This window comes from Emiliania huxleyi (assembly GCF_000372725.1).
Source record: "Emiliania huxleyi CCMP1516 chromosome Unknown EMIHUscaffold_127, whole genome shotgun sequence".
NCBI lineage: Eukaryota > Haptophyta > Isochrysidales > Noelaerhabdaceae > Emiliania > Emiliania huxleyi.
Window position 1 is genome coordinate 18,850 of NW_005201318.1, and position 16,769 is coordinate 35,618.

A 16,769-nucleotide genomic window follows, 5' to 3' on the forward strand; every position below is an offset into this window, starting at 1 on the left:
GGACGGCTCGATTGACAAGGAGAATGCGCAGCTCGCATCCTCGCACCTGCTCTCCCCCGCCTTGAAGCTGGAGGAGTGTGTCGAGGAGTGTGTCGCCGCGGCCGTCACCGCCACCGCCGCAGCTGCCGCGCCAGCCGGCAGCGGCAGCGGCAGCGGCAGCAGCGCGACACCGGCTGCTACGGCGCCCCCGAGCGAGGCCCCCCTTCTCTCGCCAGCCCAGGCGCAGCACGCTTTTGAGGACCTCGCGGCGCGGCGACTGTCGGCGCTGCCTGCGGATCCGCCGGAGCGCTTTGAGGAGTCTGCCGCTGCTGTCCCTCCCGACTTCGGAGAGCCTGAGGAGGCGGAGGAGGAGGCGACGGAGGTAAAGGAGAACGTGTCACCGCTCGGCGCCGTTGCGGCGGCCAGCGGGGAGCTCACGGCGGAGCTGCGTCCGCGAGTGTTGCGCTTGCTGAGCGAGGACACCGAGGCTGCCAGCGCCGACGTCGCCGACGTCGAAGAGTCCTCCCTTTCCGGAGCCCCCGGCGGAGCTGCGTCCGGAGAGGGGCTGCCGTTCGACGGCGAAGCGGGTCGCCCTACCGAGGGCGCAGAGGCGGGAGACGACCTGGCGGAGGAGGTTCAGGCGGCGGTCGCACTTGCCCACCCCCATTTGCAGCTTGCGCCCTCACGAGTCTGGGCTGAGGTCGACCATCAGCCCGCGCCGCAGCTTGCGCCCTCGGAGGACTTTGAGGTCTTCCGCGACGGGCCGGCCTTGCACAAGACTAGCGAGCAGCTCGTGCTGGCGCTGCAGGAGCGGCTCGATCGCGCGGTGTCCGAGATTGACGCGTTGCGCGCGGCTCTGTTTGAGGAGCGCTCGTTGAGGCAGGCGCTGGAAAGGCGCCACCTTCTCCCTTCCGACTAGGGCGGCTGGCTCCTTACCGTGGGGCTAGGAGAGGGGCAAGCGTTCGTCACGTCTGCCTCTCGCGAGGTCAGGTCACCTCGACACTATGAGTCTACGACAGGTCTCTCGTGTCGAGTGTGTGCAGTCTCGCGCGATGGCGATATGGCACTACCACTCTCACTGCGAGGCGTCGTTGCAGCTTGCACGTCGTGGCGAGGGGGGAGAAATTGCATGAGAGATGAGTCTCGTAGGGCCCTAGGGGGTTGTAGGGGGGTTGTGCGCGGAAGCTCTGCGAGCTCGGCGGGGGCGGCACACAAGACATATACGGTTTTATGTTCTACGCTTCTACCGACACACAAAAACTAGAGAGCTCTCCAGGTCCCGCGCTCCCGGGGACGAAGCCCCCTACGAGGTACCCCTATGAGATGTAGCATGTAGGATCCGCCCAGAGTGCAAAGACGAAAGAGAACAGTTCAGCAGCATCGCGCACACGCTCACACACGCACACTCAGGGCCGCAGCAGTCGGATGCTGTCGCACCGGGGCTGCAACCTTCACGCCTCACCCGCCTACGCCTTGGCGGAGAAGCTGCCAAAGTCCATCTTGAGCGCAATCTTGGGCTTGGCGGCGGTGACAGCGGCACCGGGCGACGCGGCCACCGCGCGTTGCTTCTTCGCCTGCTCCTCCCGGATGGCAACCTCCATCCGCGACCGCGTCTCGGTGGAGAAATTTGCGACAGAAGCGCGGAATGCGTCCGCCGACCGGCTGGCGAGCGCCGTGAGGGCGGCGTGCGCCACCGCCGACAGCTCCGCGCCCACCTTTGATGGCGGCCCGTCCGCGGCGACGCTCATGCCTGCCGGGCGACGCCCGTGGGTGGGAGTGGGTCCGGGCCGAGGCCGGCAACAAGAGCGGTTGGGCACGGGTGGAGAGCGGGCGTGCAGAGGGGTGCACCGTGGATGAGGAGCGGCAGCGTGAGGGAGAAGAGCGCCGGCGCCGCCTCAGCTGAGCTGAGCGTGCACGCGAGCAGGAGCAGCTTGATGGCGCCGAGCCGGTCGCAGCCTACACAAGACCGCCGGGTGTCAAACACGCGTGTGGAGGATGCCGATCGTCAACTGGCAGCGCCGCCCGTCTTAAAGGAGGCTGCGACGTCGGGGAGCAGCTCAGTCAGGTAAAAGTGGAGGAGGTCCGGCTGCTCCTTGATTGCTGCGAGGAAAGCGAGGAGCGCAGCGTGCGCCTCGCCCTGCGTCTCGCTCGCCACCATCTCGCGCGCGGCTGCCGCCACACCCGTATGCACGGCCGTGGCGCCACCGCCCAGAGGTAGCCCCTCCACCAGCGCCAGCACCGCGCGCAACATCAGCCCGCGCGATGCGACAGGCGTGGCCTGCAGCACCTCGAGCGCGCTGGCGGCGGCACTCGTACGGAGCGTTGCCTTTGCGACGGCGAGACCGGAACTTGCCTCCTCCAGCCGCTCATCGGCATCGGCCGGCGCGGCGCACCGCCTGCGCAACGTCGCCACCGAGCTGAGGCACGCCTCGCGCAGCGCAGCCGCCGCCGCCGCACCCGGCGGGTCGGCAACCGGCGGCGACGTCGCAACGGCATGGGTCACGCGCAGCACGACGGTAAACGCGGTGGGCAAATACGGCAATGCCGCGCCGGCTGGAAGCGAATCTGGGAGCGTGGCGATAGCTTCCACTGCAAGCGCCAGGGAGCGCAACTCGCCAACAGGGAGCGGCTGCGGCGGCGGCGGCTGGCAGAGTGAAGCGGGAGCGCGCAAAGCGGGGATGGCGCGCAGAGCTGGCGCAGCGCAAAGTTGTTGCGCAGCGGCGACAAGGCGCGCGGCGTCGGCGGGCGAACGGCCAAGCGGAGGGACGAGGTCGCCCGTGGGGGGCGGGGCCGCGTATCCCCCAAGTCGCGGCGCGAGGTGAGCGGCGACGGCGGCAACGGCATCCCGCATCTGCGGGTGAGGTGACGCCTCGCCCAACCGCGCAAGCAGCGACAGCAACAGCTCGAACGAACCGGGGGGCAACACATCGGGCTGCAAGTAAGCCTCGCTGAGAAGCTGCGGCAATGCGAGCGTGCATGCCGCCGCCTCGTCGTCCCTCGCGTCTGGTGGCGAGCCGTCAGCCGGTCGTCGCTCGGCGGCGGCGGCGAGCGCGTGCGTGCACATGCCAAGCAACAGGTCGAAATCTCGCCGCGCCTCCCCTGCCTCGATAGGAGTAAGTGTCGCCGATGCATGCGGATCTTCGGGCCGAACCTCGCCGCCGCCGCCGCCGCCGCCGCCGCCGCCGCCGCCGCCGCCGCCCCGGCCTGCAACCCACTCTGGCGTGGCAACCATCGAGAGCGCGGCCTACGCAACGTCTCGCGCAAACATGTGAGAAGACGCCGCCCAGCGGCGAACCATGGACGAAAGGGCGGCGCCTCGAAGACTAACGGCGCGGCATGCTCGAGGTGCTCGCGCGAGGCTGTCGCGGCGCCTTGCACGTACAAGTGCGGCACATAGCCCTTCGCGGCGCGGCCTACCGCAGCCGCCGCAGACGTGTCATCCCGCGTCCCGGCGCGGCACCTGCACCTGATCCCTGGCGGCGGTGGCCGGCGATCGAGAGTGCGGCGTGATCGCGCAACAGCCCCATCCAGCATGAACGCAAGTCCACTAGCGACGGCTGCATCTGCTTGCAGAGCTCGGCACGAGCCTATGGATCGGGTGATGCACCGCGTCGTAGACAGCGACGGGAGCAGTCGCATGGTTGAGCGCGGGCAGTGCCTCAGGCTCCCGCGCCGCCGCCGCCTGCAACGCCGCCGCCGCACGCAACGATGTGGTTCGGACCATCGTCGCGGCGGCGTCGGAGAGGGCGGGGTAGGAGATGGCGGCGAGGGCGGCTGGCGTTAGCCGCTTGGTGAGTAGCGCGAGCAACTTGCGGATGGCTGCAGGGTCGACCTGGATCGTGGCAGGGGTGGACATGGGGACGGGGGTTGGGGACGGAGCTGGGATGAGGTGCGTGGGGTGGTGGTGGTGGCGGCGGCAACGGCAGCGGCGGCGGCGGCGGCGGCGGCGGTGGCGGCGTTGGTGGCGTGGTGGTGGATTTGAGTGTGTGTGTGTGGGGGGGGGGTCGACCTGGATGCCGCCGCTAGTGGTCGAGATGGCAAGAAGGTAGCGGGCGAGCAGCGCAGCACCCGAAGCAGTCAGGGACGGGTCCGCCTCGGGGCCGAAGCAAGGGCGCAACGCCGCGCCCAGCTGCGCGTGCGACTGCTCGAGGAGGAGGTGGCCCTGGTAGTCGGGGTCGGGGGCGGCAGCAAAGCGCTCGACCACGTCCAGCAGCATCAGCACGCCGGCGGGGCGCATCGCCTACGGGGACCACAACTCCGGGGATCTGTCACGGATTTGTCCCGCAGCCTCAGCACGCCGGCAGGCACGCGGCGCCTCGATCCGCGAAGTCGCGACGGTGAAAGCGACCGAGACGAGGCGGCCCAAATGCAGGACGAGCCGCTCCCCGCTGCCGCCCTGGCGCTCGGTCTCCTCGCGCGCGAGCGTGAGGTCGTAATGCGCGGAGTGGTCGGCAACGTCGAGGAGACGCCGCACGCACTCGGCGGCGTAGAGACGCGTCTGCCAGCGCGGAGCCACGTGCGCCCACTTCGCGTTCTCCTCCGCCTCGAGCTGCGCCTCCTTCTGCCGCTTGCGATCCTCCTCTTCATCCTCGTCATCGCCACCCACCGTCGGCAGCCCCGACGCGTTCTGATCCCACCCGCTGCCCTCCTCGCCGCCCGCCTCCTCGTCGTCTCCGCGGTTGCTTCCTCGCAGCTCAGCCTCGCTCCGCACCACCTCCTGCACCACATCGCCCAACGTGCGGAGCCAAAAGATGGGCCGCTGCCCGCCATCTGCGTGAAGCAGCGAGAGCGTGACGCGCTTGGCGGCGTCGAGCGCCTCCCGGTCCACCTCGCCATCCATCAAGCTGAGCAACGCCACGGCCGCCCGGCCGAGAGTCGACGGCGGCATCGCGTAGCCCGTGTGTCCTGTCGCCCCGCCGCCAGCCCCGGCGACGCCAAATTCGCGCAACGCCTCGACGGCGGCAGCGCGCAACCCTGGGTGGCGGGAGGCGAGTCCCCGCAGCACCGCCTCGTGGATCGCCGGCGGCGACGCGGCGACGGCCGAGGGGAGCGTGCCACTCGGGAGCGAGAGGAGGAGCCGCTCGAAGCGCAGCTCCTCAGCGAGCAGCGCCTCGGCGGCGCCGCCGCTCCTGCCGTCGAGGGGGTGGGCACGGCGCGCAGCAGCGACGAGGACGCGGCAACGGAACAGCATCGCCGTGTGCTGCCCCCCTTTGTGCTGCGGCGGCTTGCCAGCGCCGGCCGCCGCGGAGAGCGAGGGCAGCAGCGACGCGGCGAGCGTGGTGGACAAGGCGGCGAGCCCCTGCGCCGCCCTCGCTGTGAGCGGCGGCGCGGGCGCGAGCGCGACGGCGGAGACGCCCGAGAGGGTTGCACCCGTCAGCGGCCTGAAGTCGCCCCCGAGCACCGCCGCCACGCGTGCGAGCGAGTGCAAAGCCCACTCCGAAGCGTGCCTGCCGCCGGCCGGGGGCGGCGAGGCAGTGGCGGTGGCGGTGGCGGCGGCTGGGGTCGGCAGTAAGCTGCAGAGGAGCTGCACGCCCGACCGCACGCGCCCAAACGCCGCGTGCTTGTCGGCGGCAGCGGCGGGCGCGGAGGAGGAGAGCAGGAGCCCGAGCGCGAGCGCGTGGCCGGCGCGGGCCTCCTCTTTTGCCTTCGTGTCCGTGAGGAGCTTGGCGGCGGCGGTCGAGAACGCGTCGGCGTAAGCTGCGCCGAGAAGCTGGCCGAGCAGCCCCACCGCCTGCGCGGCTCCACGGCGGACGGAGACGTCTGGCTCGGCGAGGCACGGCGCGAGGACGGCAGCAAAGGCGGGTGTGAGTTCGGGGCGAAGAGCGGAACGCGACGGCTTGGTGGCAAGGCGCTGCAGCGACCCGAGCAAAGCGGCGCAAATGTTGACCAACCCGGACGGCGCCTCGTCCTTGGCCGCGTCCGAGCCGCCGCCGCCGAAGAAGCCGCCACCCGTGCTCGGCTTGCTCTCCTTGGTGACGCGGGCCGCCGCGTTGCCCAAATGCCCGAGCAGCTGCTGCCGAACGTCGGAGGTCTGCAGCCGAAAGACGGCGCCGAAGAGGCCAACAGCGGCGTCGAGGCAAGCACCCTCGCTCGTCGCATGCGAGCCCCCACGTAGCTCAACCAGCCACTCGCACGAGCCCTCCGCCTGTTTGCAGACCGAAGCGTAAAGAATGCGGGGCTGTCAGCTCGAGCCGTCGCTCCCCTGCTTCGCCTCAGCGCACGTGGCGCCCCGGAGAGGCTCGCAGAGCAGTGACGCGACGGGCGCGTCGGGGGCGGTGGCGGGTGCGAGCACGGCGTCGGCGGGCGCGAGCATCGACGCGAGGGCGGTGCAAATGGCGCCATGCGTGTTGGCGGGCTCGACGATGTCGGCGACCACGAGCGGCATCACCACATTCAGCACCTACGCTCGGCCGCGGCGAAAGCTGTGGGATATCCTGCCCAAGGTGAGGCGCCTCCCCGAAGCCGCGCGCCTTGGCGGTGAGCGCAGAGGAGGGTAGAGCGAGTAGCACCTGCTCACAGTTGGAAACGTCCAGATGTGGTTTCCACACGACGCTGCTCGTGCCAGCAGCGCGAGCAGCACCTCGTAGAGCCGCGCGCGGAAGAGCATATAGGCGGCGCGGAAAGGCTCTGACATCAGGCGAGGCGCGTGCTCGCGGCAAGCGGCGAGGAGGGCGAGCGAGGGTGGGACAAAGGTCGAAGTGACCGGCTTGAGGAGGGGCAGCGCCGCCGACTCGGGCATGCGCTCGAGGAAGGCGCGCCTGATGAAAGGCCAAGGTGAGGAGAGGCTGCCACGCTCGCTACTGGGGCGCGCCGAGGGGGCGCACAGAGCGTGCAGCGCGTGCGCGCGCGCGTGCAGCTCGGCCTCGACCGCCTCGCGCCGCTTGGGGGTCACCTCGGGCGGCGGAGAGGCGAGAGCGCCCTTGAGCAGCGCGTAGAGCCGCGTGAGGCGAGGCTTGGCGGAGAGCCACTCGGTCGGGAGCGAGAGGAGGGCGCGCACGAGCATCCAGCCCGCCGCGCCGCCGGCGCCGCCCGCGGCAACGAGGTCGGCGGCGGCGTGCAACGCAGCGTTGGCGAGGGAGGACGGCCCCCCGTGCGGCGTGCGCGCCATCGCGCCGAGCAGCGTGCCCACAGCCTGCGCGTGCCCGAGTAGAGCGGCGGTGGCGGCCTCCCTCGGCGCGCCCTCCTTCGCCGCGGCCGCCTCGGCGGCCGCGGCGCGCAAGCGGTTGAGCGAGACGTTGAGCAGCGGCGCGAGGTGCGACGGGAAGGCGAGGACGAGCGCCCAGAGGCAAGCGCAAGCGGCCAGGCGCAGCTGCCGGACGGGCGACGCGGCAAGGGAGAGGAGAGGCCGCTCGCCCTGCAGCAGCAGGTCGCGCGCGTCGGCGGCGACCTCGCGGAGCTGCAGCAGCAGCAGGTAGAGCTGCGAGAGGCACACCAACGTCAGCCCCTCTGGGGAGGCGCGGCACGACGCGTGCGCCGCCAGGGACGTGGCCATCGCCTGCTGCCCGCGCTCCGAAAGCCTCTCCCCCAACCCGGCGCGCAGCGCGTGAGAGATCGCCTCGGCGGCGAAGTCGCCCCGTCCGGACGCCTTGCTGCCGCCCTGCCCCTCGGCGGCGCCGTTCAACATACCGAGCAGCTGGGCGACGAGAAACTCGGAGTGGCGCTCCAGCTCGGCGCGCTTCATGCCGCCAAACACAGCCACGGTGGCGCGCGCGAGGCCGGCCCGCACCTTGCGCAGAGGGGGGGGAGGCGGGCTGAGCTGCGGAAGAGGCGGCCGCGCAGTGCGCAATGTGCCGCTAGTGCGCGCCTCTTTCGAGGCGCCCGGCTTCACAAACGGCGCCGAGAGCACGTTGGCCGCCGCCTCGATGGGGGAGGATGCCTCGGCGCGCTTGCCCGGCAAGTTCATCTTGAGGCCGAGCTTGCGCGGCGCCCCCTTGGCGCCCCCTGCCCCGCCAGCGGCCGATGCGGCGCCGAAGCCCGCCGGCCGCGCCAGAGAGGCGAGCAGGACGTCCGCGAGCGCGCCTGCGGCCGCCGCCCGCACGACAGGGGAGGCGTCGTCGAGAGCGCGCGTGCAGAGCTGCGTGAGCGACTCGAAGAGATCTGCCACCTAGGGGGAGGGGGGGGGGGGTCCGGAGAGAGGCCGAGCGGCTGCGAAAGCCGCGCGTTGGCAGCAAGAGTGCCCAGAGGCCTTCGGAGTAGGCCGCGAGCATGGGGGCGGCGGCGAGGGCGGCGGCGCGCAGCTCGTTGGTCGAGCCGCGCTCCGTCAGCGCGTGCTTCAGGTTCTTGACCGCCTCATCCTGCGCGGCGCGAGGCACGCCGCCCGACCCGGTGCACGCGCGGCCGAAGGCGGCCCACGCCATCGGGCGGACAGACGGCTCCGCACTGCGGGTGAGCTTGGTGAGGAGAGTGATGGAGTCCAGGCAGAGCGAGACCATCGCGCCGCCATGCGCGGCGCAGAGCCCGCCGAGCAGGTGGACGGTTGCCAGCTTCGCCGCGGGGGCGCTGGCTGGCGAAACCTTGTTGCTCAGCCAGGAGAGGAGCTGGCCAACAGTCGTGTAGAGAGTGGTGCGCGCTCCGCGGCGGTAGATTGTGATGAGCACGTTTGCACACAGCTGCGCCACCGCCGGAGGAGGGCCGAGCAGCGCCGCGCCGAGGCAGGACGCCTCGATGGACCCCTGCACCGCCTTGACCTGCTCCTCCCCGGCAACGGAGAGGAGGCCGCTCAGCTGGTGAAGGAGCTCGAGCTGGGCGGTGACGCCGTCGGAGGCGCCGCTCGTGCGTGCCGTCTCGACCGCCTTCTCGAGACGCGACGCGACATCAGCCAACATTGCAGAAAGTGTGCCCACCCACAGGTAGTGTGCCCACCCACAAGGCGTGCATACGCCGGCCTCAGGGGTTAAGGTCCTCCGGGCCAGTTTCGGGGGGCAAACCCTGCCCGCCCCCTAGGACCCCGGGTAAGGCCCAGGTGTGGCCTAGGGCATCAGAAGGGACCAAGAGGAGTCCAGTCTGAGCCATAGAGCCCATGTCTTTGCCCCCGAAGGTCGCGTTCAAATGCCCGGAACGGACGTCACAGTGGTGTCCGGCCGGCGCGATCACCGAGCTGTGACGCTCAGGGAAGCCCGATGAGGTACTGGTTTCTTTGCCCAGGGCTGGCCTTCCCCCCAGGCTGGATCAGCTGAGCAAGGTTTGGGGAGAATCCCCCGGTCAGATCTTCAGATATTTTGACGGATGACCGAAAATGGGAAAAACGGGGTGATTTTGGTCATCCATCAAAATATCTGAAGATCTGACCGGGGGATTCTCCCCAAACCTTGCTCAGCTGATCCAGCCTGGGGGGAAGGCCAGCCCTGGGCAAAGAAACCAGTACCTCATCGGGCTTCCCTGAGCGTCACAGCTCGGTGATCGCGCCAGCCGGACACCACTGAGACGGCCGTTCCGGGCATTTGAACGCGACCTTCGGGGGCAAAGACATGGGCTCTATGGCTCAGACTGGACTCCTCTTGGTCCCTTCTGATGCCCTAGGCCACACCTGGGCCTTACCCGGGGTCCTAGGGGGCGGGCAGGGTTTGCCCCCCGAAACTGGCCCGGAGGACCTTAAAAGAAAAAGTATTCGTAGATTTTAAGAAAACTCTCTTCAGCACACCTCGGGGATAACGACTCAGAGGACGCCTCGAAAGTGGTGCGGGACGCGGTGCGGACGAGGCCATGCATGTACACGGCGCGAAGGGAGGCGGCAGAGAACGCAGAGAAGAGGGAGATAGTGGACCGACGGACGTACGGACACATGTGTAAGAGCGCGCACGAGTGGGTGTGCGAGCAATATCGAAAGACAGTGAGGCCAGGATCGCACACGGCAGGGGTGGCGGGACGGTTGTGGAGCGAAGTGGCAGTAGCCAGCCTCAAGCATCGATGGGATAATAAGATGAGATTACCGGACGAGAACGGGGGGAAGGACAGGCGGGCGACATTTGACGACGTCGGGGATCACAATGTGACGACCAAAACGATCTTGGGGGCCAGGGTGAGACAACAGGTCGGGGTGCCACACGGGGCACACCACAGGCGTATTCTAGAGGGGGAAAAGAAACGGGGAATGAGGGGCCCCGCCACGAGAAGTGCGTTCTGGGGATGCAGAGCGTGCAAGGCGGCTAGGGATGAGGCCACAAAAGAGGCGCGCGAGGCAAGGAGGAGACGCGGGGAACTGACAGACTGGGACGACTGGAAACAAGAAGACAGTGAGCCACCACAGGCGTCGTTGGCGCACATACTGAGCGGCAGCTGCGCTGGAAATAAGGAAGAGGCGCGTCACTTCATGCGGAAGCTCGACAAACACACAGCGAGGGCGACAGCAAGAGTTGAACGGGAGGCGCCGGACTCAAAAGACACCGCCACATTCCTGAGACGAGCGAGGGCAGCCTCCTTAAAGGCGAAAGGGTCTAGATTTGGAGCGCTCGCCGAAGAGGAGTACGACAAAATAGCGCCCGTGATTGCCTGCACGCTACCCGCACTCACGGACTCCATACCCGAAAGAAAGAGAAGGGAGCTCGCGGGAGAGGTGACGAGTGAACTACAGGTAGTGGGGAAGGCAGCCTCGATTGCCATACAGACATGGGTGCGAAACAACGACAAGACCAAGGCACGGGCAGAGGAACGAGAGAAGAATATAGGGTGGATAAAGCGCCTGTTCACGGCATGGAGGGTGAGCCACACCGAACGTACCGAGCGAAGAGCCGAGCGGAAGGAGGACGGGGAAGATGACTCCGAGGAGGACGAACCAGTGGAAATCCAGTTGTCAGATGTCACGATGCATCCGAAGGGGACCCCAGCGCCGGCATCATCCGTAGAGGCACGAGTGTTCGAAGAGAGAGTGGACCTGAGCAACAACATGACCTGTAGGCAAATGATCGGAGTGGGAGTCAGAAACGTGGTCCTTGCGCGAGGGGAGCTCGATAGACTCGAGGGGCCAGGATACGCCGCGAGGAGGACGGAGTTGCGCCGAAAGGCGAAAGAAGCCGCGAGAACAAGGGACCGGCAGGCGGCGGCGTCACAGGACGAGGCAGAAGGGAACGACGCGACAGAGAAGGAAATGACAAGGGAGAGAACGACGAGAGTGGGACGACCGCGAGGTGGCATGAAGGTTGCAGCGAGAATCAAAGAGAGACTGCGAAGAGAGATAGGAAGAGGCAGACTCCCTAGGGTGGGCGACGGCTAGCGCACCACACACCTCTCCTTAAAATCCCTGTGTGGTGGCGGCGTGCCGTCCTCCCATCCCTCCCTTGGGTTGTCTGTTTTCTTTCTTTCTTTCTTTTTCTCTTCTCTCTTCCTCTACTGTGAGATGGGTAAAAAGGAACAGGAACAGGTCCCCGCCCTTGCGATCTTTGTGCAGGGTTCTTTGTGGGTGTGGTCGGCGACTAGCCGGGGTCGTCCTCCCGATGGGGGGGGGACTAGCACTAGCCGTCTTCCACCTGGTCCCTCGGGTCCCTGCTGCTCCTAATCTCTTCGTACATCCTCCTGCTGATCTCCGCAAAGTCCTGCTCCCTCCCTCGTCTCGCCCTGCGCGTCTGCTCCGCCTCACCGTCTTCTGCCCTCCCCTGCGTCGTCTGGCGACGCGGGGTCCTCCATACACCATAGTCGGTCGAGGTCGCCGCCCTCCTCGTGCCTCTTCCCAACGTTCCCTCGGCGGCCGATGCCGTCTGCTCCGGCTCCCCAGTCCCCGGGTCTGCCCTGCTCTCGTCTGCGCTAGTCTCTGCTTCGTTTTCACCGGCGTCTCTCCTCTACCTCTTCCTTCTCGTCCCCTTGCCCTTCTTGGCGTATGCTTTGCACATGAGCACATCCACGCGTCGATTCCTTTTCGCGTTTCGAACACAAAAACTTCTCGAGAAAAACTTTTGATTTCTTGTTGCATGTTGGCTTCTAAAATCTCAAAACAAGTTGGAGGAAAGAAGTAGAAAAAGAAACCCCGTACCGCGGGCCCTAATACATCTCTCTGCACAAACAACGGTTACGGTACAACACAAGGTTCTGGTTCGGGCATCGGTCCTATCATCCCACATGCTCATCATGTGGAGGCACCATGAGCGAAAAAACGGGTGCATAACGCATCCTAGGCGTCGACGGCGCGCCGCTCAATCATCTCGTCGGGCCCGTCCTGCACACGGTTGAAGACGACAAAGGTCCCAAGCTGCAGCCAGAGAAAGCCAATCACGTCATTGTCCATCAGGAAGAGCTGGCCAGGCACGTAGTGGGCGTGCTGGAAGCCGCGCGCCGCGATGCGCCCCTCTCCCTGGTACCGCTCCACCTCGCGTTGCTGCGACGTCCCGTCCGAGCCGACCGAGACCACCTCCACCCTCACGCCGACGAGGTCCTCCTCGACAGCCTCGACGGCGGCCGGCTCCTGGTAGGGCGTCGTCAGATCGGCGCGGAAAGTGGTCTCGCCGGCGGGCACGTGCTCGTCGCCCGTCACCTGGGCGGAGGGCGAATGGGGTTCAGGAGGAGAGGGGGGGGGGGGTTGCACGAGGGGAGAGGGGGCACCTTGACAGCGACGAGGGTATCGCCCTCATAGTGAATCTTGATCGTCGCCTCGCCGTGGTTGGGATAGTTCCCTGCGGAGCGAGGCCTGGGTCAGCGCGCGCGCAGCACCTCCGGGCGGGGCTGGCGGGGGGGGCGCGGGCGGCTGGGAACGCCGCTTCAGAGCACGACCGCGCGGCCGGGGGCAGGGGGGGGCGAGAGGGGGAGGGGGGATCGGTTGGCGTGGCATCGCACCCTTCCACAAGCCGGCGAGCTGGTACTGCGGTTGAAACCGCCGCAGCACAAGCAGCTGATCGCGCGTCGTCGCCGCCTCGCCGTAGGACTCGCGCCGCACCAGCGCCTCGAGCCGCTCGCGCAGGTTGCTGGCGAGAAAAGCGGGGTCCTTTTGCCGCAGCTGGGAAATGTCGTCGCGAAGCATCGCGGCGGCGGCAAAGTCCTGCTCCTCCACCGCCGACTGCAGATCGTTCTCAAGCCTCGCTGCCTCGGTCCGCAGCGCGGGGAGATCCGCGGCCGGCGCAAAGTGACGGAGTTTGCTCTCAAACGTGGGGGCTGCGGCGGCGCCGTCGGCGCGCGCGCCGGGGGCGCGTATCCGCGACGCCGGATGGCGCCCGCCGCCGACGAGGTGGCCCGAAGCCGGAAGAAGAGTGAGCAAAACCATGAGGTAGATGCGTCTTGACATGGGTAGCAAGCAAATGGGGAGCGCAGATAGCTAGAGGTCAGAGGTTCGTCATCTGAGTGAGAAGCTTCTCACAGACCCCGTTCTTTTCTTTTCCGGAAAACTCTTTTGGACCGAGTCTGAGGCTGTTTGGGGGCCAAAATCAGCAAAATCGGCAGCATACTGGATTACGGGTATTAGAGAGAGAGAGAGAGAGAGAGAGAGAGAGAGAGAGAGAGAGAGAGAGAGAGAGGTAGGTAGGTAGGTAGGTAGGTAGGTAGGTGTTACCTCACACTGTCTAGGCAGAGACAAGGAGGGCCCCCGCACACACGAACCCACATGGGTAGCAAATGGCAGCTGCAGATCAGCCCAGAGGTCTGGTTCGTCATTCTGAGTGAGAAAAATGCCGCCGCTTCTCACAGCTGGTCCACCAGAGATTTTCTTTTTTCCCGGGAAACCCTCTCGCAGGAGTCGCTTTGGGCGGCTCTCGTAGTGTAAAGAGAGATTCATGAGAGCGCGCTTCGCATGTCGGTTGAGACGTGTCGTGATCCCCCCCCTCGATGTACCCCCTGGACGGAGACGCGTACCCCCTGTCGGAAGAGGGCGGCGGAAGAAGGCTAGGGGCATCAGAAATGTCTGCAGAGGCAGTCTGGCGACGCGAAGAAGGTGAGCCAGAGACCGAGCCAAACCGAGGGAGTATATACGGGGCCCCTGTCCTCCTCCCATCCCTCGTTTGGGTTGTCTGTTTTCTTAGACCTTCTTCACCAAAAATGGGTTCATCGAGCTAATCACACAGGGCGCGGGGCGAGCCACATCATCACTGGCTCGCGGCAATACGGGCACTCTCGCATCAGCTCGGAGCAGGGACCGCAGACGCACAAATGGCTGCACGGCACCGCGAGGTGAGACTTCGGCCGCTCGAAGCATATGATGCACGACGTCTCGCCTCCCATGGTGGACTCGGGGGCAGCCGGCCGCCCCGTGTCGAGGCCGGCGTCCGCTAGTGAGACGGCAGCAAGCGGCTCAGTGACTGGCAGATGCTGCTCCGCCGCCTCTGCCTCTGGCCCGATCAAGCGCTCGATGGCGCTGACCCGCTCCTCGAGGCCACCCCCGGTCGCCGCGCCGAGGCTCGCCTCCAGCCGATCGACACGCCACTGCAAGTCCCCGCCGCCGCCGGTCGACTCGCTGCTCACCGCCTCCTCGCACCGCGACACCCGACGCGCCAGCGCCTCCTCCGCATCTGCCTCCGACCGGCGCAGTGCCTCTGCTAGCTCCGTAGCTTCTCGCAGCGCTGCCCGCTCCGCCGCGCCCGCTCGCTCTGCCGCCTCGCGCTCCGCTCGCCTCGCCGCCTCCTGCTCAGCAGCCAGCCGCGCCGCCCTCTCCTCCTGATCGCGAAGCTCTGCCGCAGCCTTCGCCCTCCGCTCCTCCTCGAGCTTGAAGGCAGGCAGCGCCTTCTTGGCCTCCTTGTTCTTCGCCTTGCCCTCCTTCCTAACCGCTTTCTTCTCGGCCGCCTTTGCGCGCTGCCTCGCCTTCTCCTCCTCCGACCTCTTGTCAGCAGCCTCCTTCTCGCGCCGCTCTGCCTCTGCTTTAGCCGCCTTGCGCTCCGCCGCCGCCGCCCGCTGCTCCGCAAGCTGCGCCTCCTCTGCTGCTCGCCTCTCCGCCTCCCTCGCCCGAAATGTCTCCTCTGCTGCCGCGCGCTCAGCGGCCAGCTTCGCCTCCGCCTCCGCCGCAATCGCTCGCCTCTGCTCCTCCAGCGCCGCCGCATCCGCCGCCCGGCGCGCCTCGTCCGCCGCCTGCTCCGCTTCGCGCTGTCGTGCCGCCTGCTCGCGCTCTCGCGCCTCCGCCGCCTCCTCCCGCTCGCGCTGCTCGCGCCGCCCCTTGGCCTCGAGCGCCTTCGCTGCCGCCTTCTCTGCCACCTCGGCCTCCCTCAATGCTGCTGCATGCTCAGTGAGAGCGCGCACGCACCCTGCGTGGTCCTTTGCAAGTGCACTGGCGGCGTCGGCGGTCGCAGGCTTGGCCGCCTTCTCCTTGGCGATTTGCAGCGCGGACATGCCGAACCTCCCACAGCGAACCTCCGTCTCTGCGCCAGCCTGCAGCAGGCAGAGCACGATGGGGAGTTGGCCGTTGACGGCGGCGCACATCAGCGCGGTGTAGCCGATGCTGCTCTGCAAGTTGACCTCTGCGCCGCGCTGCAGCAGCAGCTCGACCACCCGCTCGTGGCCATAGGTAGCGGAAAACATCAGCGCGGTGCCGCTGTCGTTCTCCTGCAGGTTGACATCCGCGCCGTGCTGCAGTAGCAAGTCCACCACTCGATCGCGACCGTTGCCAGCGGCGAGCATCAGCGCGGTGACGCCGATGCTGTTCTTCAGGTTGGCATCCGCGCCGCGCTGAAGCAGCAGCTCGACCACCCGCTCGCGGCCTTCGATGGCGGCGTACATCAGCGCGGTGCGGCCGGCGTACCTCAGCGCGCTGCTGTCCTGCACGTTGATCTCCGCGCCGCGCTGCAGGAGCAGCTCGACCACCCGCTCGTGGCCGCCGATGGCGGCGAGCATCAGTGCGGTGGCACCGTCGCTGCTCTGCAGGTTGGCCTCTGCGCCGTGCTGCAGCAGCAAGGCAGCCACCCGCTCGTGGCCGTAGCCGGCGGCGTCCATCAGCAGGGTAACGCCAGTATTTTTGCCAGTCTCGCGCGCGGTGTTTGCTCGCCCGCCTCTCTCGAGCCACGAACGCACCGCCGCTTCGTCGCCTCGCAACACCGCGGCCACGTGCGGCTCGGCCGCGCTCGTCATTCGCAGCTCGGTGTCCAGTCCGAGCGCCGACCCAGTTCGCGGATCTGAGACAAAAGAAACCCCGCGCTTTTGGTCGGGGTACGACCACGAGGTGGCATGAAGGTTGCAGCGAGAATAGGCGAGAGACTGCGAAGAGAGATAGGAAGAGGCAGACGCCCAAGGGTTTGGGCGACGGCTGAAGAACAGTCAGGCTGCCCCGTTTCAACACGAAGTGCTGCGATCGGGGGTGGCCCATTTCTTGGAGCACTTGGAGCTTTTTTCTTTTCTCTTTTTGGGTCCTGTGGGCACCCTATCACTGAGTCAGGCAGGCGCGGCGGTCGCTGGCTGCCGTTTCCCGCCGCCTCGAGCGTCGAGGCTGTCGTCGGATTGCAAAGCCTGCTCGTGCAGGTGGGGGCCCTGTCCTCCTCCCCCATCCCTCGTTTGGAAAGTGCAAGGCCCGGTGCGCGGTGTAGTAACGCTGGGTGCGCTTCTTATATCACATATCCTCTCTGCTCTCACGAGACAGCAGACACGAGACACACCGGAAGGGGAGAGCGGGGGCTGGGGCGGGGGCGGGGGCGGCGGCGCGCGGCGCACGCGCGACTGAGGGCAGGGGGTGGGGACTCCCGCCGTGCACACGCTGCGCGCACACGCACCACATACCCTCATGAGACATACTGAGGGAAGGACGGATCGGCGGCGGCGGCGGCGGCGGCAGCGGCGGCACAGCGCGCGCGCGGCGCGCGCGACGGAGGGGCGGAGCAGCGACCGCTGGCAGCGACCGCGCACGGTCGCTGCTCCGTCTGTCCCGGAGCGCCGTCTGCGCGGGGTGCGCGTCAGGACAG

General features: G+C 67.6%; 3 protein-coding genes across 3 annotated transcripts in view; 1 reads left to right on the top strand and 2 right to left on the bottom strand.

The window, feature by feature from the left end:
- Positions 1-898, top strand: part of EMIHUDRAFT_225801 (hypothetical protein) — a gene marked incomplete at both ends in the record, with an annotated part of 1,161 nt that extends 263 nt beyond the window's left edge. The window contains one exon of the mRNA XM_005789491.1: positions 216-898. Coding sequence (XP_005789548.1) covers positions 216-898 — 683 coding nt within the window. The remainder of the gene's footprint in view (positions 1-215) is intronic.
- A 547-nt stretch (positions 899-1,445) lies between these two features.
- EMIHUDRAFT_313332 (hypothetical protein) lies at positions 1,446-2,137 on the bottom strand (the record flags this gene model as incomplete). The annotated part of the gene is made up of 3 exons (XM_005789492.1): positions 1,446-1,729; positions 1,828-1,935; positions 1,990-2,137. 3 exons carry the CDS (start codon positions 2,135-2,137, stop codon positions 1,446-1,448), a joined length of 540 nt encoding a protein of 179 aa, XP_005789549.1.
- A 9,764-nt stretch (positions 2,138-11,901) lies between these two features.
- On the bottom strand, positions 11,902-13,209 carry EMIHUDRAFT_440435 (hypothetical protein). Its single transcript, XM_005789493.1, has 3 exons — positions 12,739-13,209; positions 12,508-12,578; positions 11,902-12,439 (listed from the first exon to the last, which is right to left on the bottom strand). The coding sequence occupies exons 1-3, from the start codon at positions 13,181-13,183 to the stop codon at positions 12,080-12,082; spliced, it is 876 nt and encodes a 291-aa protein (XP_005789550.1). The 5' UTR covers positions 13,184-13,209; the 3' UTR covers positions 11,902-12,079.
- Positions 13,210-16,769: the final 3,560 nt, after the last annotated feature.